This window comes from Protopterus annectens, chromosome 3.part1, assembly GCF_019279795.1.
Source record: "Protopterus annectens isolate FY-2018-M chromosome 3.part1, PAN1.0, whole genome shotgun sequence".
NCBI lineage: Eukaryota > Metazoa > Chordata > Ceratodontiformes > Protopteridae > Protopterus > Protopterus annectens.
Window position 1 is genome coordinate 83,466,463 of NC_056732.1, and position 26,087 is coordinate 83,492,549.

At 39.0% G+C, this 26,087-nt stretch overlaps 1 protein-coding gene across 2 annotated transcripts in view; it reads right to left on the reverse strand.

Annotated features, from left to right (window-relative positions):
• The window catches only part of LOC122798011 (fer-1-like protein 6), a 1,810,759-nt gene that overhangs the window by 504,724 nt on the left and 1,279,948 nt on the right, over positions 1-26,087 (reverse strand). For both annotated transcript variants that reach the window (XM_044066595.1, XM_044066597.1), the window contains exon 26: positions 22,863-22,990. In XM_044066595.1, coding sequence (XP_043922530.1) covers positions 22,863-22,990 — 128 coding nt within the window. The remainder of the gene's footprint in view (positions 1-22,862; positions 22,991-26,087) is intronic.

Here is a 26,087-nt window from a genome sequence, read left to right on the forward strand (position 1 = left end):
ATGCACATGTGCAGATACCTATAAAAGCAGTCTGTGCTTGCTGTCCACACATGCAATCATTCAATTGCAGGTACTGGGGGGGGGGGGGAGAGAGAGAGACTGAGAGAAACACCCACGCATGCAGAGGCAGACAACAGCTGCAGCAGAAAAAAAGAAAAAGATCCAAAGAAAATATACTGAAAGAAAAAGTCATATATTAAAAAAAAAGATAAAAAGAATATATTGAAAACAAAATAATATACTGAAAAAAATATATACTGAAAAAAATATTGAAATAAAAAAAAATATAAAAAAAATATATATTGAAAAAAATATATATTGAAAAAGAAAAAATATATTGAAATAAAAAAATACATTGAAAAAAATTATATATTGGAATAAAAAATATACTGAAAAAAAAATATTGAAAATTAAATAATATATTGAAAAGAAAACGTATATCGAAAAACAAATATACCTTGACAATTAATTGAAGATATACAACAACAAATATGAACACATACAAAGGAAAGGTATGTAACAGTTATGTATTTACTGGCATGTAGTAGATGTTTATGAAGGGTACTCCACATAGTTTGAGTCATCCATATGTGGCAGCAGTACGTATCAATGCACAGATGCCCTGCATAACTACTGGCATGGAGAAATGAGTGTGTAGCTGTGTGCAGTGGGATGTGACATATGTAGTTCAGCATTAAATGTCAAACATCTGATCCATGTTATCTGTGTTCTGTACAGTAGTGTGTACAATGTCTGTTTGGGTGAGTAGCTCATATGGTTATTTAAACATGGATGTGACAGAGTAACAAATGCATGATAGCCATATTAACATGTAGCTTAGTATTGGCAACAGCTGTACCAGGCTAGTATGCTAACCTAGCATTTGCAGCTATATATACACCCTCTAATATTACTGTGTGCTCACATGTGACACCTGTTCATGTTGCAGCAAGGCCCAACAGGTCAGCCATGAGGTACACGAACTTACAACAGTGTGTACCTTGTGTGTGTATGGCACACACATATGGAGAGATCTGTCTGTGTCAGATATATTAGCATCTGTACATGTGCATAGAGCAAGGGACATACTACAACTGTTTGTGAAGGGTGGACATATATATGTTGTTGAAAGTTATGTGCATATTTCTATGTAGGTTGCAGTGTGTGGCAAACAAGACAGCATACACTGCTGATATATGACATGTGGTGGTTAAACGTTGTGGGTATGATTCATCAGGTCTGCAGTGTTTCATCCAGTGAGGCCTGCTAAAGCTACATGGGCTGAGAACATCTTCAATGCATTCTGCACAACACTGTGCAATATTATGACATAACTGTATACCTCACAACCTTTGCATAATTGATATCCCCACCATGAAAGGTGGACTGTATATGTGCCTATATGTATCTCTATATGTACACCAATGGATGTTTATATGTATGTGTGTGTGTGTGTGTGTGTGTGTGTGTGTGTGTGTGTGTGTATATATATATATATATATATATATATATATATATATATATATATATATATATATATATATGGAGAGAGAGAGAGAGAGACAGGGTCATATTTACTGCAACAGATGCCTGGTGACAATGCCATGGACTCACGCTCAATGTTGACACTGCATTGACATCCCTTCTGGCCAGATCTCTGTACCCATTAACTACCACATAGGTGGTAGTCTACTTAACACTGAAGGTGTGATAAGAGACCATGGGACACAGGTGGACAGTAGTCTCCCCTCTGATGATCACAGTGCCACACTAGTCATGTCATCTGTCTATGTGGCACACATCATCACAAAAGGTGTGTCATCCAGGGAAATATAGGTCAGTGTTCCCCTCTACTCATCACACATAAAGCCCATTACAGAGTACAATGCCCCATGTGGTATGTACCTCACAAGACATCTACAGCAACTGGAAATGACACAGACATACCTCACAAAGAGTAATACCAGCCTCAAACAGATGCCCTATTCAGACCATCTCACAAACCTACAACTAGACTATGTCGCATACCGCCTACCCAGAGGTGACCTCTGCCTAACATACTAAGCTATGTCAAACCCAAAGCTGGTGGACATGCTCCACGTAAACAGATCACAATCTCTATGAGCTACATGCTCTAGGGACCGAAACCTTTTGACCACAATAAACAGCACATGCTGGAGGGACAGATTCCTATCTCAGAGACATCCCATACTCTGGAATAAACCAACTATCCATAGAAAACAAAGCTCCTAATTATCAGTCATCATAAATAATCCTGAAGATTGTATGGGAGATAGTGAATACACCCAGGCAATCACCTCTGTGTCTCTGCTTGACAGGGCCACGTGAAATGTAATTACCTGTGTGTCAAAGGCCAGGGTAGCATATGGCTAGACTTCTATAGGCCCTAGGGCCAATAGCCTCTTACCTCCCTATGAAGTGATACACACCCACATGTACTTGTTGCAATAATTGCTATGTGAGGTTGACTGAGTGTGATGGTGAATGTGTTGATGAATGTGTCAGAGTTTGGTATATGTGTGATAGCTTAGTGGGAAACTGTTTCTGTAATGGTATTATGTGTCCTAGCTGTGATCCCAGCAAAAGATGTGTATGCAATTGCTAGGCTGAAAAACAGTATGCCATATGGTCTGACATAGTCCCTTGTTGTCGACTGGGTGCCCATTGTAGGCTAAAGCAGTACATGTATGCTTATTGAGTGTTACTACTGGTGAATCCAACTCCTGTATGAACTGTAGTACTACCTGAAGCTGTATGCCTAAACAGCACAGTATGGTGCACAGTATGGTGGAACTGTGTGCATGCAGACACACACACACATAAACCACACACCTAGGGCTAACACATACCCGCACACATTACATCAACATTGGCCCATAGCAGTGCTCTTGCCCTCACACACACACACACACACACACACACACACACACACACACACACACACACACACACACACACACAGACATACATGTCGAATGGATGGCTCACTGTAGACCTCTGGCAAACCAACAACACACCCTGTGCATATGATGAAACCTGTGACACCTCCTGTCATCTGCAACATCAATGCAGGAACAGGCTACCATGGTGCTGATGCACAGGGTGACTTTATAGCAATATAGCAATGTTAGCATGTTGTCAGCAGTAGAGTGTAATGATATGCTTGAAGGTGTAGCTGAGCAGGCATGATGCATTAAAGCTATGATTGTCAATGTAGTATTGTTTACACCAGGGTTAGTTCCAATAGTGTATTGTCCGCCCATGTGCCACTTGGCTGATGTGTGTAGTATTGGCAGCATGTGCTAGAGAGTGGACAGCATGTGTGGGATGTGTGTAGCACAGATTTTCAGGTGTACATTTGTGAACATGGTGGAGGTGCACTGTCTGCATGTACGTGCATAGTGGACACATGGCCAGGGTGACATGCCCTGTATTACACAGTGTTGACACTCCATAGTTTCTATTGGTGGCCAGTATGCATTGTACTACACACATTTCAGAACCTGACTACACATGTGTGTAAGACATGGTCTGACACTGTGCTGTGGGTGATACTGTTACTATCTGTCATTGTTTTGCATTCTGGTAGTATACATAACTTCAACAGCCTGACCATAACCAATCGTTAGATGATGTCTTGACAACTGACACACAGATGTAGGACACACAGCAACATTTGGATCCTTCAGGTACTATACTATGCCAGTAACCAGTGGTATTCACCTGTACCCATTACTGAGACCACTCCTGTTTGGCATATAGCTCTCTTAGGTACAAGCAATCACAGTAGGGATATGTCCATCCACATCTGGTAATGCATATTGTGGCCTATAATGCATTCTTCAGATGACACACACATCCTCCACAAGGGTATCATACAGACAGATGCCTGTTGTCAAACCCATGCTGTAAAGCTATAAGCCAAACTAAGCATAGTCATCCACCTTTACGGAACATATTATCCCCACAGTACCACATAGGTAGTAGCCACCAACATGATGAACAGGTACCGATGTGTACATGCAACCAAGTGTTGCGTCATCTCTCCTTTGATAATCACATTTCCAAAGGTATTTTGAAATCCCTCGGTGGATCACATAAGCAATAAGGGTCCTGCATGCATATCCACAAAGGTTGTTGTACACCTGTAATGAATAGTCATCATTGACAGACTTTGCTGTGTTTGAACAGGTCTGACATATACTTCGGCCATAAACCCTCACTCACACATTTCAATAGAAACCGTAATGAGTGTGTGTGACACGGATGACCTAGGCCAGGGATCACTGCAGTGGCTGGCATTGTCACAAGCATACAGATGTGACCTAAGGTCTGGGAAGCAGCAGCACAGTCTGGCAAAGATGACAGCTGTGTTCTTGGAGAAAGCAGGGTTCCCACACATGCAATAAATTAGGTAACATGTACGTATATGTATTTGCCACACAGCTAGCTCACATGTGCAATGCATACTGATATGTCATGCAGTAGTAAAAGCACAATCCACAACACATTTACCAACAGTGTCACACACATACAGCACACACACTCACCAAGTGCAGGATTCAAACCCCTACCTAACTACTTCATAATACTAGAGGAGTATGCATTAACACAACGTGCTATACACATTACTGGGAGTTCTGTTTTCCACAGGTATATTTGTAGGATGGTGACATCATCAGATTTGACAAAGATTAGTTTACCACTTTTAAGGTGTTTTACTACTCTCCTAAAAGGTTGCTCCTTTCCCAGGAGACCACACACAAACACACACACACACAGTTGTCAAGTGCAGGATTCAAATCCCTACCTAACTACTTCATGATACTAGAGGAGTATGCATTAACATGACGCGCTATACACATTTCTGGGAGTTCTCTTTTCACAGGTATATTTGTAGGATGGTGACATCATCAGACTTGACAAAGATTAGTTTACCACTTTTAAGGTGTTTTACTACTCTCCAAAATGGTTGCTCCTTCCCAAGGAGACCACACACACACGCTTGTCAAGTGCAAGATTCAAATGCCTACATAACTACTTTATGATACTACAGGAGTACGCATTTACACGCTGCACTATACACATTACTGTGAGTTATCCTTTCCACAGGTATATTTGTAGGATGGTGACATCATCAGACTATACAAAGTGGGTTACATTAGGTGGGCTACATTGAAGGAATGTCTAAACACTTTGGCCATGTGATCATCAAAGGGGAGTTTACTATCTACCTGTGTCCCCAGGGCCATAATGACTTTCTCCGTACATACTGGATTACCACCTATGTGGTAATTTGTGTGCACTTTGTTTTACCCAAAGGGGATGACTATGCATTCTTTGCCATTCAGCTTGAGGACATTCTTTTGACACCAGGTATCTGTCTCTGTAAGACACTTCTGGAGGATGTCTGTGTCAGCTGTACAGTCGATTATGGACCACAGTTACCATTCATCTGCAAACCTCTTCAGCCATACACCTCCCATGCTTGACTGTACCTCTGAGCAGTATCTACTGAACAGGTTGGGTCCCAGGACCAAGACCTGTGGGATGCCATTTGTGACTGGCTTAGAGTTGGACATGGCACCCATAACTCTGAACATGCGTGTTTGATCTGTGAGCCACTTGGCCACCCATCCTGTGACATAGCTGTTAATGTTCAAGCTGGTACGCTTGTCCATGATGACAGAGTGGGGAATTTTGTAGAAAATCCTTTGTGAGGTCCAGGTGGGCGAGGTGGACTACTTTCACCTCCATCTATGTCCTTGGTAACTGTTTGAAATAAGTCAATTAGGTTTGGGAGCCAGGATCTGCCTTTAATAAGGTGAAGTTGTGTAGAGTCCAGTCTCTGGAGGTCTCCAATGTTTCAGTTTATGGGTTCCATGACAATTTTCTCAATAGCTCTGTAGACCAGGCTAAGTAGACATATTGGGCAATGGTTTCCAGGTTCTGTTGTGGCACCCCCTTTGTGGAGTTGAATGACTGTTAGTGTATGCCATTCTTTGGGTACATAGCCTGTGGTACTGTTTTGCTTTATATTATTTTGCTCATGTGCATTGTATAGTTTTATCTCAATCTCCACCACAAGCTCAGACAGATAGGACCTCCGATGGGCATCTTAGAAGTACAGCACCTTCTTTCACCAAATGAACTCCAATGAATATGAATGAATATAAATCCAAATAGCTGGTCTTGGGATAGAACTCACAGCTTCCTGATCTTCCCAGCATTAAATGTATTATGATAATTTCTGAGCAAATGTCAAACTAATGATCATAAAGGTGATAAATAATACAAATTGTGGATGTAGGACGCAAACTGTGAGGAGTACACTGATGAAAACCAACTAAGCCATGACAAAAGTAGATACTTGTTTATTGCACTAGGTTAAGCATCATACAGTTTTTAAAATATTAAAAGTGTTTTTGTTACTCTATATTTATTGATATTTATAGTATATCAATGAATTTTATGCTTTTTATGCTTTCATGAATAGAAGATCAAAAATATTTGGGTTAGATAAATATAATATGCCTTTAACATGTCATTACTGGTTACGATCATGTGACCAGGGTATTTGTTATATAAGCATTGATGTGCTGAATTGATTTTTTAATGGTTCTGATGAAGTCTATTACAGTGACAAAAGCACTTTTATTATTATATTTTAAAAACTGTATGGTGCTTAACCTAGTGCAATAAATACATTTCTACTATTATTAGTTGACTTTTCATCAGTGCATTCCACACCATTTGCTTCCTAGACAGACAATTTGTATTGGTTCTCAAGTTTGTTTCTTTGTGCATTTGCCACATTTCAGTTTGGACTGGTATCATAAAGGTGATACTTATTATTTCAGTCCAAAATGATACCAGCTGACAGACCAACATGGCTTCTACCTAAGCTCTCACTGAAAGCTTTTGGTTCACTAACCACTATATTGCACTGTGTTACCTCCATTTGCCTTAGTTTGCTTATTTTATTTATAGTTCATCTCTACATCCATCTTACTAAAATAAACAACCACAGATAAAATACAGCAAAGAGTGACTCACTGCTGGCATGCAAATAGATAACCACGTCAGCAGCTGCATTATGTGGGAAATAAGTTTTCACAAGCTCAGCACTGACAATTTGAAACTTATGAGTTAGAACCTCATCGAGCTTATACATATAGGTCGATTAGCTCAGTTGGTTAGACCATGGTGTTAATAGAGTTAAGGTCATGAGTTAGATCCCGTGTGGGTCACATTTTAGTTTCATAGTTTCATAGTATAGTACTAGGCTATCTGCCCTGGGGCATTTGTAAGCCTAGCCATAGTGATGTGGCTTTTGCCACCCCATGAAATGGTACAAAAATGTACAGATAAAATCTAGAATACTGTGCCTCTGTCTATTAGTGACACAGTGAAGGTCCCCTTATATAATAGAATTAGTTTACTGTGCCCCTGTCTAGCAGTGACACAGATGTGACCCCTGGGGTAAACTTACGATCTCCCATCCACTCATCAAGATTTCTCTTGAAGAGAGTCAGTGAGGGGCTCTGCCTAATACGGACTGGGATCCTGTTCCAAAGCATGGGAAGCCTCTGGGTTATGAATCTATCCCTCCAGCATGTCCTATTCATACTTGTGCTGAGGTTTAAGTCTTTAGCTCTCGTGGTCCTGATGGATTTGGATTTTTTGAGGTGGAGCATGTCCATCAGATCCTGATTGGACATGGCTTTGTACGTCAGGCAGAGATCACCTCTGAGCAGGAGGTATGCTACTGAATAGAGCTGAAGTTTCTTTAGTCTGGCAGAATAAGACATATGTTGGAGACCCTTGATCCTTTTGGTGAGGTACTTTTGTGGTCTCTCCAGCTGTTGCAAGTGCCGGGTGAGGTATATACCAAATGGGGCATTGTACTCAATCATGGGTCTGATGAGGGAGGAATATAGGGGTACAATGACATCCTTGGATCTGGATGTGAAACCCTTCATGATGAGGTGTGCAAGATAGAATGTTTTTCTAACCACTTTGGCAACGTGGGTGTCAAATGAGAGGTCGCTGTCTACTTGGGTCCCTAGGTCTCTGATTACTTTTTCCGTACTCAGTGGGTTGCTGTATATGCGATAATTTGTGGGTACTTTGTTTTTTCCAAAAGGGATAACTATACATTTTTTGGCATTTAGTTTAAGGCCGTGACTACGGCACCAGTTGTCCGTTTCAGTGAGGCCTTTTTGTAGGATGTGTGTATCTGCTGGTGTATTGACTATGGCACCTAGTTTGCAGTCATCTGCGAACTTTGTCAGCCACAGCCCTCCCATGTTTGCTTTAACATCTGAGAAATAAATGCCGAACAAGAGGGGTCCCAGGACAGATCCCCGTGAGACACCACTTGTGACTGGCTTTGAGTCTGACATTGCTCCAGCGATTTTAACTTTATGGGTTCTGTCCTTTAGCCAGTTTGCAACCCATCTAGTGACATAAGGGTTTACTTTTAAGCTGTTTAGCTTATCTATGATGCCTGAGTGGGGTATTGTGTCGAAGGCCTTAGCCAAGTCCAGGTATGCTGTATGGACTGCTTTGCCCTCATCAATGGCTCTAGTGACTGTTTCGAAAAAGTCAACCAGTTTAAAAGACAGGATCTGCCCTTTACAAAGCCGAACTGGGTGGGGTCAAGCGTCTGTAGGTCCCCTATGTTTCCGTTTATGAGTTCCATAATGATTCTTTCCATAGCTTTGCAGACCAGGCTAGTCAAGCTTATGGGGCGGTAGTTTCCAGGGTCTGTAGAGGCAACCCCTTGTGGAGTGGGACCACTGTTGCTGTACGCCAATGTTCAGGTACATATCCCGAAGTAAGGCTAAGGTTAAATAGCATTTTTATGTGTGGGTTTAGCTCCTCTTGGAGTTCACATAACATGCACCCCGGGATGCCGTCAGGTCCCATTGATGATGTGTTTTTTGCTTTGTTTAGGGCGGTTCTCACTTGGACATCTGAGATGACAGGGAGATTACATTCAGCTGGGATAAGTATTTCTTCTTTTGGGGGTGAAGGAGGCGAGAAATTTTCACTGAACCTGTCAGCCAGAATGTTAGCAATATCTGTGGGTTCAGTGTATTTTATGTTGTTGTGAACCAACGTTGAGCATATCTGAGGGTTTCCGCCCAGGTTTCTAACATAGCTGAAGAAGGCTTTGTGGTTATCTTTAGTGTCCTTAGCAATTTTTCTCTCAAAGTTGGCCTTGGGTGTTTTTATGAGAGAACGTAGTTTTCTGCTAATGTTGATCAGAGATGTCTTCCTTTCATGAGATTTCGCTCTGACGTGCAGTAGCTTCCTTCTTGTGTTATACAATTTGTTTATGGCTGAGGTCCACCAGACAGGATGCTTACATTTGGAGGAGAGGGACTTGGATTTGTTTGGGATTGCATGATCCATGCATTTTTGGAGATGTCCATAGAAAGCATTTGTGAAGGATTCGGCATTGTGGGATGTGGTATCCACTGGCACAGTGGGCTTAAAGGATACCATCTCAGTCTTAAGAAGAGTGAAGTCTGCTTTTGAGAAGTTTTTCACTGTGGTCTTTTGTGCTGGGGGTGGAGGTGGGATATGTATATCCAGGGTGATTAATTTGTGGTCAGATCTCACTAGTGAGGGGTATACTTCCGGTGTGGAGCATTTTGTCCCCATGTTTGTGATGATCAGGTCTAGTATATTATCTCCCCTAGTGGGAGAGGTGACTAGTTGTTCCAGTGCATTTGAATTTATGAATTCCAGGAACCTTTGGGCTAGGGTATTAGGGCTAGAATAATGTACCCAATCTATGTTTGGGTAGTTGAAGTCTCCCAGTATGATGGCATTTTGTGATACATTCATATCCTCCAATGTCTTCAGGAAGGCTGAGTGGGGTTCTTGAGATTGGGAGGGTGGTCTGTAACATGCTACCAGTTGTATAGCAGTTTTGCCTATGGTTAGTTGCACCTGTATGGTCTACCTATGAACCTATATGATTGGATGGGAAATGGGAAATTCACCCCGGGGATCACTTCTGTGGCTCTGCTCGACAGGAGCACAGGAAAATAATTTTATTGGGTGGCGAAAGCCAGGGTACATTGTTTGGCTAGGCTTATATGGGCCCTAGGGCTGATAGCCTAGTACCTACCTATGAACCTATGAACTAAACAAAGTGTAATGTAATGGTTGTATGCCTGTCCTACAACGCCAAGTCATTAAATGTATTTACTGAGCTAGGTCTTAGGGAAAGGCTGTCAGTGCAAAACTCACTTTTTACAAACTAGAAAACTCCAGATGAAGACATTTACATAAGGACCTAACAAATGCAATGCTTGCTCCACAAAGCATGTCTTACAAAGCCATCTCCATGACAACCAACAAATGCAATCTGATGAAACAATTTCAGAAGTTATAAGATACTTTCTGCCTTGCTTCAGTAATTAATGCCTTCCTGGAAGTATCAGATTAAGATCAGACTATGTGGTCTTTGTTCAGCAGAAATATGTTTTATCTAAACAAGTTATGTATGTCTGTTTCTATTCCAAACAGTTAATATAGTAAGGTAAATGACTTCCTCTTTTGCTACAAATGAGATTTGTGGAGTTGTATTTTTATTGTGACTGACTTACTCCATAGTAATATAGCTTTGCAAAAAGACAGCAGCACATATCACATACTTAAAAAGTACTTCTGAATCACAATAAATATGTATTTGTTACTCGGTACAGTTTAACTTAGATTACTAAGTTCAAGGCATTGATGGCAAAGTCAGAGATGGAACAGCAAAACAACCTGTAAGCCATCCATGAGCCTCAATACTCATCGCAGGATGCGTTTAATTTATTTGCATTTTGTTAACCGGGAAAGTCCACTGGGCCAAAACGAGCCCTTTTTCAATGGAGTCTCGGGGACAAAAGCTCCATGTACAATATTACAATATGTCATTTATTTATTTATTTATTTTACATTTGTTAAAAACTAATGAAAGCTAACAAAAATATTCCATGATTTAAAAGTAACAGAAACAGTTTGACACAGTAATAATAATAATAACAGAGCATTCTGTGGTATATGCCATACCAAAGTATTCTGAGAATACATGGGATAACAAAGCATTCTGCAGTTCAAGACATGAAAATGCCTATACCACATAAGAGATAATGGCAGTTAGTATTGTAAGATAAATTATAAGAGGGTGGTAAGAAGAACATAGCAAGTGTTAGGTTGAATTTGTGAAAGAAAGCTTGAAGGAAGTAGGTGTCAAGTAGGCAGAAGTTAGGAAAGGAGAGAGCAGGAGCATTCCCAGTTAGAAGAGAGGTAGAAATAAAGCAAAGCCTTAAAACTAGAGTGGTTCTGGGTAATTCAGATGTGGGGTTGAATTGAGTTACATTTGTGTGCTAGGGAGACTGACAATAGAAGTTGCTCTGAAGTATGTGTGGGTTTGTGCACTTCAAGGACATTCTGATTTTTGGCCCTGAGTGATCTGTGAGGAAGATGCAGGGTAAGGACAGAGGAAAGGGAGGGGCAGTTGGCGGGCTTGAAGATGAGTTTACGGGCAGTAGAAAGTTGAATGTAAAAGAGGTAGTTGGGGAGTTCCAGTCAATTTCAGGAGTGCAGGGCATCACAGTTTCCATAACAAACTATGCTGTAAGACAAGTATGCAAGCTGCAGACTCTGCAGATTCTACAGTTTCTTGTTTCCATAAGACTAGTTAACTATGCTGTGAAAGCAAAGTACCACTGCCATCCCATTTCTCAAGACAAGTTAAGTACAAAATAAAACAGCTGCAGATTCTTATGCAACCAGTTATAGTTTATACCTTACCTGGAAGAAAGAAAGAAAGGTATGTGGGCTGGTCAGACTCTGCCGTTTCTCTCACAGATATGCAGCCAGTTACAGTTTTTCTTACCTGAAGGAAGAAAGATACATGGGCCGGTTGACTCTGCAGCAGCAAGTTAAATTAAATTAACAAATGGCTCTGATTTATGAAGCTGACGTCATCGCGCACGACCAGGAACAAACTCATCCAAAAAAACCTTCAAAAATAACCTGGGAAATTCAGAAATTAAAGGGGAGATTTGGGGATTTGTGGCACCCCAATATTTTGCCCTCAAAACCAGTATTCACCAAGGAATTCAGTACAGTTGCAAGGTATGGGGTATGGGTTGGGATATAATTATGTTGTAGATGGATAGAGGAAGGTGAATGACATGCAAAGGCAGGAATATGATCACTAAGGGAGTCAGGTAAGGTCCCACTATATGAAATATTTTTGGGGTGAGATATTAATATCCAGTCAAAAATACTGCCTAAAGAGTTGTCTTTATTAGGTCTGGTAGGAGAGTTAATTAGTTGGGTGAAATTGAATATATTTATGTTCTGAGTAGTAGTAGATGAGAGAATAGAAGTCCAGTTAATGTTAACATCACCTAGGAGTATTGTTTCATTACTTATGTTAGATGAGAACCAAAAGAGAATATCTTCAAGAATAGGGATGCTGTTTCCAGGTGGAATATATAGGGAAGCTTTGCATATGTTTTTGTGGTTGTTAATCTTTAGAAGGGCCAGCGTTAGTTTGGCTGTGGCAAATTGGGGTATAGGGTTAATGTAGGGGGTCACTGTTAGAGATGAGGAGAAAAGTAGGGCTACTCCACCACCTTTCTTTTGGGTTCTGTCATTTCACATGATTCTATAGTTGGGGGGATGATTGGTTATGGGAGAGCCAGGCATGAAAGTTGGGTAGTTTGTTGCATAGGTTTTGGGCATTAATTGTAGCGAAAAGGAGAGATTTGTAGGAAGAGAGTGAAGATGGCATTTAATGTCAAAATAAAGTTAAAAAAAGCCACAGTTTAGCATTTTTGTCTTTACTACAGAGACATCATCAGAACTGTGAATGCAACATACATAAGGCCATTTAAGAACATGATCCAAAAAACAGAAATGCCAGCACCTTGGAGAGTCAAACAAAAAAGTTTATTTTAAACTTCAAAAAGCTGGTGATTAGACCGGTTTCAGCTAAAAGCTTTCCTCAGTAATACTTCAATGAATTTACAAGAGGCCCTTATATAGCTGTGGAATTTTTTTAAAATTTGTGACATCATTTCCTGTAATTAATGAAGTATATGTTGTAATAGTGAATTGTCACAAAAAAACATGGTAAAATAATAATCCGCCCATATGCTGGTATACCAAGATGAGACAAAACTCCTGTATGGAAAAAATTATTGAATTAAGAAAACAAAAGAATAGAAAATGTAATGTTATACAATAAGAATAAAATTACTTACTGCAAACTTATAATTTATCATTTAGTCCTGGGGGAAAAAGTCCCCCTAGTTTAATAATCCACCTTCTTTCCTTTGTATTAAGAATGTCATGCCATCCTGATTTAAAGGTACGATCCCCCACAATGCGATCAATGATAGTAAAAGTAAATCGTGCATTTAAATGTTTGGTTGAGTGTTTATACAGTGCATTGGTCATTCTGTGGTTTCTGATGTCCCCCAAGTGCTCCGAAATTCTAATGCGGAACTGCCTGGATGTCTGGCCGATGTAAAATGCCTGGCATGTGCAGGTGGCTAGATAAATTATCCAGTCAGAACTACAATTTCCGAAGAAGTTGATGTCATATACCATCCTGATTTAAAGGTACGATCCCCCACAATGCGATCAATGATAGTAAAAGTAAATCGTGCATTTAAATGTTTGGTTGAGTGTTTATACAGTGCATTGGTCATTCTGTGGTTTCTGATGTCCCCCAAGTGCTCCGAAATTCTAATGCGGAACTGCCTGGATGTCTGGCCGATGTAAAATGCCTGGCATGTGCAGGTGGCTAGATAAATTATCCAGTCAGAACTACAATTTCCGAAGAAGTTGATGTCATATACCTGACTCGTGTTTTTGCTGGTAAAGCTCATAGTTTTGAAAATGTAATTGCAAAGCTGCAATGGCCACAGGGAAGTTCCCAATCAACTTGTCCCCAGTAAGTGTCCTTTGTGTAAATTTGTCCTGCTTGATTTTGGATGGTTTTTTGTAATGGGAAAAGTGGCTGCAAAGGGATTTCCCCTTTCTATAGGAGAAGTAGCAACGTTCTCCTAAGTAATTTTCTAAGAGGGGGTGCGAGTTGAGTATATTCCAGTGGTTATTGACAATGTTGATAAGATTTTGCTGTTACGGCCATAAGTAGTGACCAATCTGCATACATCGGAATCATCTTTAGCCTTCCCTTCTTATATTCCAATAAGGATTCTCTAGGTATGGAATTACAGGTATACACTGCTGAGTTTATGATTTCTGGTGAGTACCCTCTGGACAAAAATCTGTTGGTTAGGTCTTCTTGATATGTGATAAGATCTTCATGTGAGGAACATATTCTTCTTATTCTCATAAATTGAGATTTTGGAATGTTTTTTGTAATATGTTTTGGATGAAAACTTTTGGCATGTAGGAGAGTATTATACTGGGGAAATTTTCTATGTATAGATGTTGATAATGTGTTGTCCATCTGTCTTTTGAGATGGACATCCAAAAATTAATCTCATTGAGATGATGTTCTTCCGTAAATTCAATCCCCAAATATTGCCATTAAGGTATTCCAAAATTCAATTAGATATTCCTGTCCTCCTTTCCAAACCATCCAACAGTCGCCCAGGTATCTCCTCCAAATGTCGATTTCTGGTAAATATATATTGTGCATGTGTTCATATATAATGGTGTCCTCTATGTATCCCATAAACAAATCCGCATATATGGGCCAAGGAGGCTCCCATGGCTGTTCCCTGTAATTGCCAGTAGCAATTCTGTTGGAAATAGAATACATTTTGGTCAAGATGTGTTCCATGCATAATATTAGTGTATTCATTCCTGGAGGGTATAAATCAGCTTTTGTAGCCAAAATTCCAATGCCATCAGGCCAGCCCAATGAGGGATGCTGGTATATAAAGAAGAAACGTCCAAAGTGCACATGAGCCAATCCGAATCCAACTGTGTGTCGGTGACTATATTCAGAAATTCGGTGGTGTCCTGTATTCTGGCACGAATAAATTTCAGCAATGGTTTCAGCTTTTCGTGAGAAAGGCTGAAAGGGGTTCGTAGTGAGCCAATGCCCGATACAATTGGTCTGCCGGTGGTTGTTCCAAAGATTTATGAATCTTGGGTAGAAGGTATAGATATTGTTTGGCAGGATCTTTAACTGTAAGATGTTTCTTAGTCTTTTCTGAAATAATACCATTTTCTACTGCCTCTTCCAGAAATACCATGATTTCATTTTAAATCCAGATGTTGGATCAATATCCATCTTCATATAGTGGTGGTGATTGATAATTGTCTATTTGTTTCATACAAATAGTAATCATTGTCCATAACCACAACCGCACTCCCTTTATCTGCTGGAATGATTACAATATCTTGGTTGTTTTGAGTTGTGTGAGAGCAAGCTGTTCCTGTTTGGAAATGTTATTATGCATAATGTCTGAGAGCTGTAATGGAAATGTAAATCTTTGAGAACAGCCTGTTGAAACACTGAGACATACTTGTCCATTGGGGGTGTGAAAGTGGATTTATGAAATTTAAATTCAGTTGATCTTTGAGTGTCTGTATGTTGATCCTGCTGCTGAAAAATATTTTTAGATTAATCTTTCTACAAAATCTAAAATGTCAGATACAAAAGTGCTCTCATCAATAAAGAAACCTGGGATAAAACCGAGTCCTTTATTCAAAAGTGCTTGTTGTTCCTCAGTTAAAACATGTTTGGAAATATTGTGTACATTTGTATAGTATTGATTTATTTTATCACTGTCATGAAAAGTTCTTCCAGACTTGTAACCCTGTGTTTTCTTCGGCTCTATGTTTCTTACCCCTAAAGGGTGTGGTGATGTTCTACCCTTTTGGCATTTGGAGAGTCCCCAACTGTGGAGATGTCTGTATCTGTAGTGGAAGATTCCTCCCAGATGTGATATAATTTGAGCCCGCTTTCTTAAGAATAGATCTAGGTCTTTTCTTTCGATTAGAAGGCACATGTCTAGTGCCTTGGGCAAACCTGACACCCTTCTGTGATTCAAATTGTCTACCCTTAAGGTAGTCCTCTTTGTCACGAAAACTTGTGAAGTTTCCTACTTTTTAGACTATTCTCCAAAGTGGAGACCTCCTTGGCCAACTTGTTTAGACAATCCTGAAAAGTATTGGTCCCTTCATGATGTTTAAGTGAGTGGCAAGTTTTTTCCACCTGCTCAATATTGTTTTGATAGTTCTCTCATAATAGGCTGAGAGTATATTAACCCTGGCCATCGCTTCTTGTTGTGCTTTCTGCCACTCTTTCATTAAAGTCTCATCTGGATTGGCCACTAATGGCTGTATCTTGCATCTTAAACCCCGTGGGGTTATGTTTTGTATTTGGTATGCTTTAAAAATGGGAAATTCACGGGGATCACTTCTGTGGCTCTGCTCGACAGGAGCACAGGAAAATAATTTTATTGGGTGGCGAAAGCCAGGGTACATTGTTTGGCTAAGCTTATATGGGCCCTAGGGCTGATAGCCTAGTACCTACCTATGAACCTATGAACTAAACAAAGTGTAATGTAATGGTTGTATGCCTGTCCTAAGCCAAGTCATTAAATGTATTTACTGAGCTAGGTCTTAGGAAAGGCTGTCAGTGCAAAACTCACTTTTACAAACTAGAAAACTCAGATGAAGACATTTACATAAGGACCTAACAAATGCAATGCTTGCTCCACAAAGCATGTCTTACAAAGCCATCTCCATGACAACCAACAAATGCAATCTGATGAAACAATTTCAGAAGTTATAAGATACTTTCTGCCTTGCTTCAGTAATTAATGCCTTCCTGGAAGTATCAGATTAAGATCAGACTATGTGGTCTTTGTTCAGCAGAAATATGTTTTATCTAAACAAGTTATGTATGTCTGTTTCTATTCCAAACAGTTAATATAGTAAGGTAAATGACTTCCTCTTTTGCTACAAATGAGATTTGTGGAGTTGTATTTTTATTGTGACTGACTTACTCCATAGTAATATAGCTTTGCAAAAAGACAGCAGCACATATCACATACTTAAAAAGTACTTCTGAATCACACAATAAATATGTATTTGTTACTCGGTACAGTTTAACTTAGATTACTAAGTTCAAGGCATTGATGGCAAAGTCAGAGATGGAACAGCAAAACAACCAGTAAGCCATCCATGAGCCTCAATACTCATCATGGGATCGTTTAATTTATTTGCATTTTGTTAACCGGGAAAGTCCACTGGGCCAAAACGAGCCCTTTTTCAATGGAGTCTCGGGGACAAAAGCTCCATGTACAATATTACAATATGTCATTTATTTATTTATTTATTTTACATTTGTTAAAACTAATGAAAGCTAACAAAAATATTCCATGATTTAAAAGTAACAGAAACAGTTTGACACAGTAATAATAATAATAACAGAGCATTCTGTGGTATATGCCATACCAAAGTATTCTGAGAATACATGGGATAACAAAGCATTCTGCAGTTCAAGACATGAAAATGCCTATACCACATAAGAGATAATGGCAGTTAGTATTGTAAGATAAATTATAAGAGGGTGGTAAGAAGAACATAGCAAGTGTTAGGTTGAATTTGTGAAAGAAAGCTTGAAGGAAGTAGGTGTCAAGTAGGCAGAAGTTAGGAAAGGAGAGAGCAGGAGCATTCCCAGTTAGAAGAGAGGTAGAAATAAAGCAAAGCCTTAAAACTAGAGTGGTTCTGGGTAATTCAGATGTGGGGTTGAATTGAGTTACATTTGTGTGCTAGGGAGACTGACAATAGAAGTTGCTCTGAAGTATGTGTGGGTTTGTGCACTTCAAGGACATTCTGATTTTTGGCCCTGAGTGATCTGTCAGGAAGATGCAGGGTAAGGACAGAGGAAAGGGAGGGGCAGTTGGCGGGCTTGAAGATGAGTTTACGGGCAGTAGAAAGTTGAATGTAAAAGAGGTAGTTGGGGAGTTCCAGTCAATTTCAGGAGTGCAGGGCATCACAGTTTCCATAACAAACTATGCTGTAAGACAAGTATGCAAGCTGCAGACTCTGCAGATTCTACAGTTTCTTGTTTCCATAAGACAAGTTAACTATGCTGTGAAAGCAAAGTACCACTGCCATCCCATTTCTCAAGACAAGTTAAGTACAAAATAAAACAGCTGCAGATTCTTATGCAACCAGTTATAGTTTATACCTTACTTGGAAGAAAGAAAGAAAGGTATGTGGGCTGGTCAGACTCTGCCGTTTCTCTCACAGATATGCAGCCAGTTACAGTTTTTCTTACCTGGAGGAAGAAAGATACATGGGCCGGTTGACTCTGCAGCAGCAAGTTAAATTAAATTAACAAATGGCTCTGATTTATGAAGCTGACGTCATCGCGCACGACCAGGAACAAACTCATCCAAAAACCTTCAAAATAACCTGGGAAATTCAGAAATTAAAGGGGAGATTTGGGGATTTGTGGCACCCCAATATTTTGCCCTCAAAACCAGTATTCACCAAGGAATTCAGTACAGTTGCAAGGTATGGGGTATGGGTTGGGATATAATTATGTTGTAGATGGATAGAGGAAGGTGAATGACATGCAAAGGCAGGAATATGATCACTAAGGGAGTCAGGTAAGGTCCCACTATATGAAATATTTTTGGGGTGAGATATTAATATCCAGTCAAAATACTGCCTAAAGAGTTGTCTTTATTAGGTCTGGTAGGAGAGTTAATTAGTTGGGTGAAATTGAATATATTTATGTTCTGAGTAGTAGTAGATGAGAGAATAGAAGTCCAGTTAATGTTAACATCACCTAGGAGTATTGTTTCATTACTTATGTTAGATGAGAACCAAAGAGAATATCTTCAAGAATAGGGATGCTGTTTCCAGGTGGAATATATAGGAAGCTTTGCATATGTTTTTGTGGTTGTTAATCTTTAGAAGGGCCAGCGTTAGTTTGGCTGTGGCAAATTGGGGTATAGGGTTAATGTAGGGGGTCACTGTTAGAGATGAGGAGAAAAGTAGGGCTACTCCACCACCTTTCTTTTGGGTTCTGTCATTTCACATGATTCTATAGTTGGGGGGATGATTGGTTATGGGAGAGCCAGGCATGAAAGTTGGGTAGTTTGTTGCATAGGTTTTGGGCATTAATTGTAGCGAAAAGGAGAGATTTGTAGGAAGAGAGTGAAGATGGCATTTAATGTCAAAATAAAGTTAAAAAAAGCCACAGTTTAGCATTTTTGTCTTTACTACAGAGACATCATCAGAACTGTGAATGCAACATACATAAGGCCATTTAAGAACATGCAACAAGGTAGTCACACCTCTTGGAATCAACCAACTTCGGCAGACATCAGTGCAAAGGAAAACATCAAAATAAACACCATAAAAGTCAAATAAATGCATATTTTGCACCTGAACCCACAAGTAAAATAAAATATAATAAAATAAAAAGTTAATCAAAGTACATCATAATCTACTGGCTCTCCTTTTTAATTCACTGCTGATAGAAATACTGTCATTCAAACCAGGAAAGGTGGTAACATCCAGCTCTAGCAGCCAGAGTATTTCCTGGTGAAACAGTTAGTTCAGCCAGTCACCTGCATATTGAAGAATCTGCATTTGTTCAAGAACTAGGAAGTTAAACTTAATAAAGCCAGGTTCAACTAATAAGAACAACCTTGTGGAGCCTTTCTACGCCAATAACCATATGGAAACAGCTCACTCTTATGTCCTTGTTGCGAAAGCTCCACTAAGAAAGTCAGAGAGGTTGGCCAGCAAGTGCCACTCCAACACCCACCAGTCAGGGAACTCTCATCCTTACTGCAAGACCAAGAAGTCATGGAATAGGAAAGGTCACATGAATCGGAATCAGCAATGGTAACTACAGGTTCTCTTGATAGTGAACTCACAGCTACTCTTCCAGGTACTGTTAATATTACTTCATTTTTTGGTTATCACATAAATAATTTTACTGAAATGGTAAATGGCCCTCAGCACCACAGTTTGTTTTTGAAATCGTTCAAATTCACACCTTCTACCAGGGCCAGGGTGGAGGATACTCTTACCAGAAAGTAATTTCCAAATAATCTTTGGGGATGAAGGCAGTAGCAATACTCCTAAGAAATTCAAAAGGAAGAGTACAGCTAATCCTCCTTTGCACCCTACTATTATTATGTTTGAGAAGCAATATGAAAGGAAAATTAGAACTGTGTTGCAAAGTAATACTAAACAATTTTTAACCTTTCAGTCCAAGAAAAGGAGCTTCTGCAACAATTCACTAACAATCATAACACTGGATGTATGAAACCAGACAAGGGTGGGGGGGTCTGGTTATTATGGATTATGTGGACTATTGAGGGCTCATGTTTAATCTTTTGAATGATGACAATGTTTACAGTGCTGTTTCCATTAATGAAATTAATGTAGTTTATAGAGCTATCAAAATGGCTCTTGATGAGTTACTGCTTTTTGACAAGATTTTACAAGGTTTTATGTTTTTCTTAGGATGGATTTTCTTTTTATTCCAAAGATTTTTGGCATCCCCAAAATCCACTCCAATACCTCTAATCCGCCTTTACGCCAGATTGTTTCTCCCAGTGGGTCAGTCACGGAGCCCCTGTGCAATTTTATTCATCAGAAATTGAATCTTTTTGTCTCTTTCCCGCATATTGTAAGAGACTCATGGGATCTCTTGGAAAAGCTGAGGAGAATATTGGCCTACGTGTTGGTCACCTGTGATATATACAATTTATTTACTGTACTACCCTATGACGTGGGACTTGAATGCTTTGGTGAGATCATAACACAGTTTGACCTACTCTCCGAGACTGACAACAAGTTGGTTACTGAGTTCATGGACTTGGTGTTACATAATAACTTCTTGATGTTTGAAGTGGAATTTTTCAAACAGACTCTTGGAGCAGCCATGAGGGCTGCATGGGCCCCCATGTTTGCAAATGCTGTCCTTTTAAAATGTGAACTTGATTTACTTTTTAAACTCTCCCTGTTTCAAAAATGTGCTTCTATTTCATATACTTGGATAATTTGCTCATAATTTGGGAAAGAACTGTTGATGAACTTGATGTTTTTATTTCACAGTTACCAAGAAAGTACTAATTTTCTCATGTTCACATTCTCTTGCAAACTTGACCAGATTAATTATCTGGATATTGATATCAGGAAAGAACTAAATGATGAATTTAAATTATTTTCAGGAAGCCCACTTACTGCAATACTTTTCTCTTTTTTACTAGTTGCCACCACCTCCATTAAAAGAGGAGGATGGTGAAAGTCAATTTATTAGAACATCATGGTTGACATCTGATAATACAATTTGTCTTGAACAACCCGACTTTTTAAGATCGATGTTTCTGGATTGTGGATATCTAGCAGCACTCATAGATTCCATTAGGAATGAGATGTCGGTTGAGAGAAACAACAAATACTCTCCTATCATTAAAAGTCGGTTGAATCAGATAGATAAGAAAAACAATTCTAAAAGCTTTGATGGGCAACTGAACATGGTTTTGCATTACACCTTAGATGCTAAAAACATTGAAAAGATCATGTACAAGAACTGGTATATGCTACAATGTGATGAAAATATTAGGCAACTTTTTCTATCGTTGCCATCTTTCACTTACAACAACAAATCTAACATTAAATCTCTGTTGGAGAACGCCAGTGATCATTCTAAGAGAATACTACCTACTAGGAAATGTGGGTATTGCCATCAGTGTCCTTATATAAATGTTTGCTGTAATGAAACCCTTTTAAGTAACTTGGACACTTTTGGGTAGTAACACTTTTTAATTGTTTTTCAAGAAGAGCGGTATATCTGGCTGCATGCTCATCTCTATGTAGGAAAAAGTAAAGACTCTTTAAATAAGCGTATTTTAGCATGTGTTCAATATTCAGAGTAAAGATCAGGAAAGTGCACTGGCCGTACATTCCATTGGGTGTGCGGGTTTTATTAAGTTTAACCTTTTGGTTCTTGAACAAATGCAGATTCGTCAATGTGCAGGTGACTGGCAGAACAATCTGTTTCACTGGGAAATGCTCTGGCTGCTAAAGCTAGATGCTACCATCTTTCCAGTTTGAATGACAGTATTTCTATTCGCAGTGAATTAAAAAGGAGGGCCAGTAGATTATGATGTACTTTGGTTAACTTTTTATTTTATTTTATTTTACTTTTTGGTTCAGGTGCAAAATGTGCATTTATTTGACTTTTATGGTGTTTATTTTGATTTTCTGCTTGGCACTGATGTCTGCAGAAGTTGGTTGATTTCAAGAGGTGTATTTACCTTGTTGCATGTCCTTTGTGGCCTTGCATGTGTTGCATTCTAACTTCTGACGATGTCTCCGTAGCAAAGACGAAAGCACTAAATTGCGGATGTCTTTAACTTTATTTTTGACATTAAAAGCATCCTGCAAAGTGCAGTGAGGCTCATGACTGAGTTACTGGTTGTGTTGCTGTTCTTAGTTTTTGTTTCTTCCAGTACCAGAATTCCACTCTTGTTTCTTTGTTTTGCAAAGCCAGAGATGGTTTATGCCCTTTTAATCAGTACAGAAAGAGTATCCTAAGTCATATATTTGATACTGTCTTGGTATTTGACTTGTTTGTGCTAACCTTCTTAGAGCTAACAACAGATCACATTGTTAGTATAAAACTAAATCAACTTTCTAAATCTATGTGCATCATAACACTTTAGCTGAAGATGAGTACTGCTAAAAAAAACACAAGAAGACAAGTACAGTTTTCTGTCATCAAATAATAAGCATCATAGTTCAACATTACATTGATGTTATAAAAGAAACATTTATATTCACTAATTACTGACCATAGTTGACATGGATTGTCTGCCAGCTGTACTCATTTTCTTGGGAGGAAATGCAGGCTCTGGTGCTATCTCACTGTAGATTGGATCTCCTGGGCACAGAGGATCTTGCAGTATAGGAGGTGGAGGCTCTGTGGAAGGTAGAAATCACAGCCATATCAGGGAATATGAGGCATGCACAAATCAACCAACAAAAATTATAACGCAGAAGTCATAAGTTATGTCAGCCCTGTTCACATATCCTTATGTCACATTAAAATGAAGTTAGGTTAGTAGCTCTATGACTCTAATCCTTCTATTTTATTGTGCATGCAAACTTGCTATTATTGCAACTATTCAGTGCAGCATATACCTCTTTTATGTAAAACTGAGCTCATTTTTAATACTACAGACCCACACAAGGTAGATAACAGAGTTTTGTAAAAGCAGATTAGGTATGTCTATTCAACACTACCTGATAATGGATCGTCAGTACAACTGAAATGCTGCAGTACCTGTTTACAACACTTCAGTTTGTGTACATTAGTCTCTGTTCTGTCTGTAAATACTAACAATCATCCCCCAAAGAGAAAACAAAAATAGCAACTCCTCTGCTTAAAGGTAATTGACTTCCTTTAACACAGCACTGTAGAACCACTGCAACCCTATCTAGAAACCTATATATATGTAGAGAGAGAGAGAGAGAGAGAGAGAGAGAAAGAGGGAGAGAAAGAGTATAATACAAGCTATTATCATATTCTTAATAATGCCCAATGTAGTTTTCAGCCAAATTTCAGTTTTACATCTGCCTTACTTTTTGCTACTTAATTAATACTTTTATAACAATGTGGATAAAGAGTAATATCATCATTATGATCAACTCCTTTTTTCCTGTTTTTATATGGGGCCACATAAACTGTCCCCAAGTTGATGTTTTCAGAATCACTCTCCTACCTACATCAATAATAATGCCCACCTATTTCAGGTCTGCATTCTAGCACTCAATCTTTTGGATCAATATTCTTATCTCCTTTTGCCTTCTTCATGTTTCTTCCAAATCTGCTTTACCACACTGCCTTATGCTTTCTACGTCTGTTTATGTAAATCATGCATTTAACATCATTAATTACTACCTCCTCTTTCATCAGATCTCATGCATAGGCTTATCCAATAACTTGTTTGGTCAGTTTAAAAAATTGCCCTCACTAAGCCTATCACAGTCCACTTTGGAAACTTCTGTTGCTGACACTGACATATGGCTGACATTGAAGCGTGAGTCCCCCAAAGAACTATCACTGGCCATATTATACTTTCACTTGTCTTTAGTCTGCTGCCATGTGGTTCAAAGTTAACTCAAAATTATTTTATGCATATATAATCTCATGCTACCAAAATGAAGAATAACCTGAACTGTGCTTAAAGAGTTACTACAGTGTGACTTTGCCTAAATTGTGCCTATTGTTTAGCAAGCACAAGCTAGTAGCAAATGATTTATGTTGTGTGACATTTTTTGGTCAGTTGGTTGGATGGTAATTTTCCTCTATCCAAATTTGTGGTTTTACTTTTTCCCAAAATATAGATTTTGTTATCAGTAAACTATGACTGTGAGAATACAGTACTTGCAGTTTTACTGCCTTTTCCCTTCAACTTCAACATTAACTTTAAGCGGTATTAAACAAAGCACTGTGTACAGCAGAAACGAAACAGATACAATTAAGCAATATAAAAAAACTGAAGAAAACAATAAGGAAGTGATAACAGCGATAAAAATAAAGTCCATAAAACTGACGATAAAAATCAAACTGCAAACAATGGCCCCCATTTAGAAAGGTTACTGGAAGATGTACACGGGGTCCACATCTCATGATCATCATTTCTGATTCAGAAGCAGCCCTACTACGGTGTTGCTATGTGAAGATGTGCAACACCACAGCGGGCTGCGCCTGCAGCCACACTAAATGCGAATAATGCTTTTCAGGGATATTCTAATGAGCCACAAGTTCTCCTCTAGAACTGTCTGTGATAAGGTATTTATGGAGCCACGCAATTAGTAACATGGCTTCTCCTGGAGATTCATTTTAATGAACATAACCAAAATCCTGTGTTCCTCAATCATGGCGGAGAGAATATCACTAGAATAACAGCTTTTGATTTAACATGAATTTACTGAAGGATATGAGGTCTGAAACTCTAAAGTCTGTCATTACTGATTGTAATCATCCTTGATTTATGAGAATAGGAAAAAAGGAGACTTTAGCATGTTCTGACAACTCAGGGATAGCTATGTGCTACATGCTGTGTGTATGTTTATGTGTTTTACTGTGTCTCTGTGTATGGGAAAGTGAATGGGGGCTGTCTGTACCAATGGGGTGCATAGGCTGTCAGTGTTACCTACCATAGAAAAGTGCAGATCTACACGTGAAGTAGTTAAAAGTGATAGAGAGATGTGCAAATCAGTCAATAATAACTAAGATATTGTGACTAACGTCTCCAAAGTGCAAAATACCAGATCATGGAAACAAGATCATTTCACAATAGCTCTTGCTGCAGCTAATGGAGTTCTTTCCGAATCCCAGAAAATGATTTATAAAATATAATCAAATAATAAATTAACCCTTGCAGAGTATTTTCATTTTAGACATTTTTTTTTTGTTAGTAGGGAGGCTGTCTAACTATGTAAAGCAGTGTGTGGGGAGTAAAGCTCCTATTTGGGGGTGCATTGAGGCTTGTCACTGCAAATTTCTGTTGTATATTTTGTTTTGATGTTTGGCTGTATTTTGTTCATTTGTTATTGAGTACTTGCCTCTTCAGGGGATGGGCACTGGTTGATAACAGGGAAAGCTAGGAAAGTAAGTAGAAAATAACTTTTTTTTTTGAACTGCCAAAACACTGCACACCTCTTTCCCACCACACATTTCTCATCCTTTGGATCACAGCATTAATGCTATAGTTTCATACAAATACCTTTGCATTTAACTTGACCATTCTGTCTGTTTCCACAAGCATATAGAAAGTACTCACAAATCTGAAAATCTTTTACAAACTGACCAGTCTATTCAGTCTTGACTCACATACAGCCACTGCCAGAAACATTCTCACACTGAGACTAGAATATGCTCTACCAATAAGGACACTTTGCAGCCCACTAAAACATAACACTTTACATACTATTTATCATTCTTTGAAGACAGTTTTACTCATCAAGGGACTTTCTGCTAATACTCTATCAGTTCCTGAAGAAAACACTCT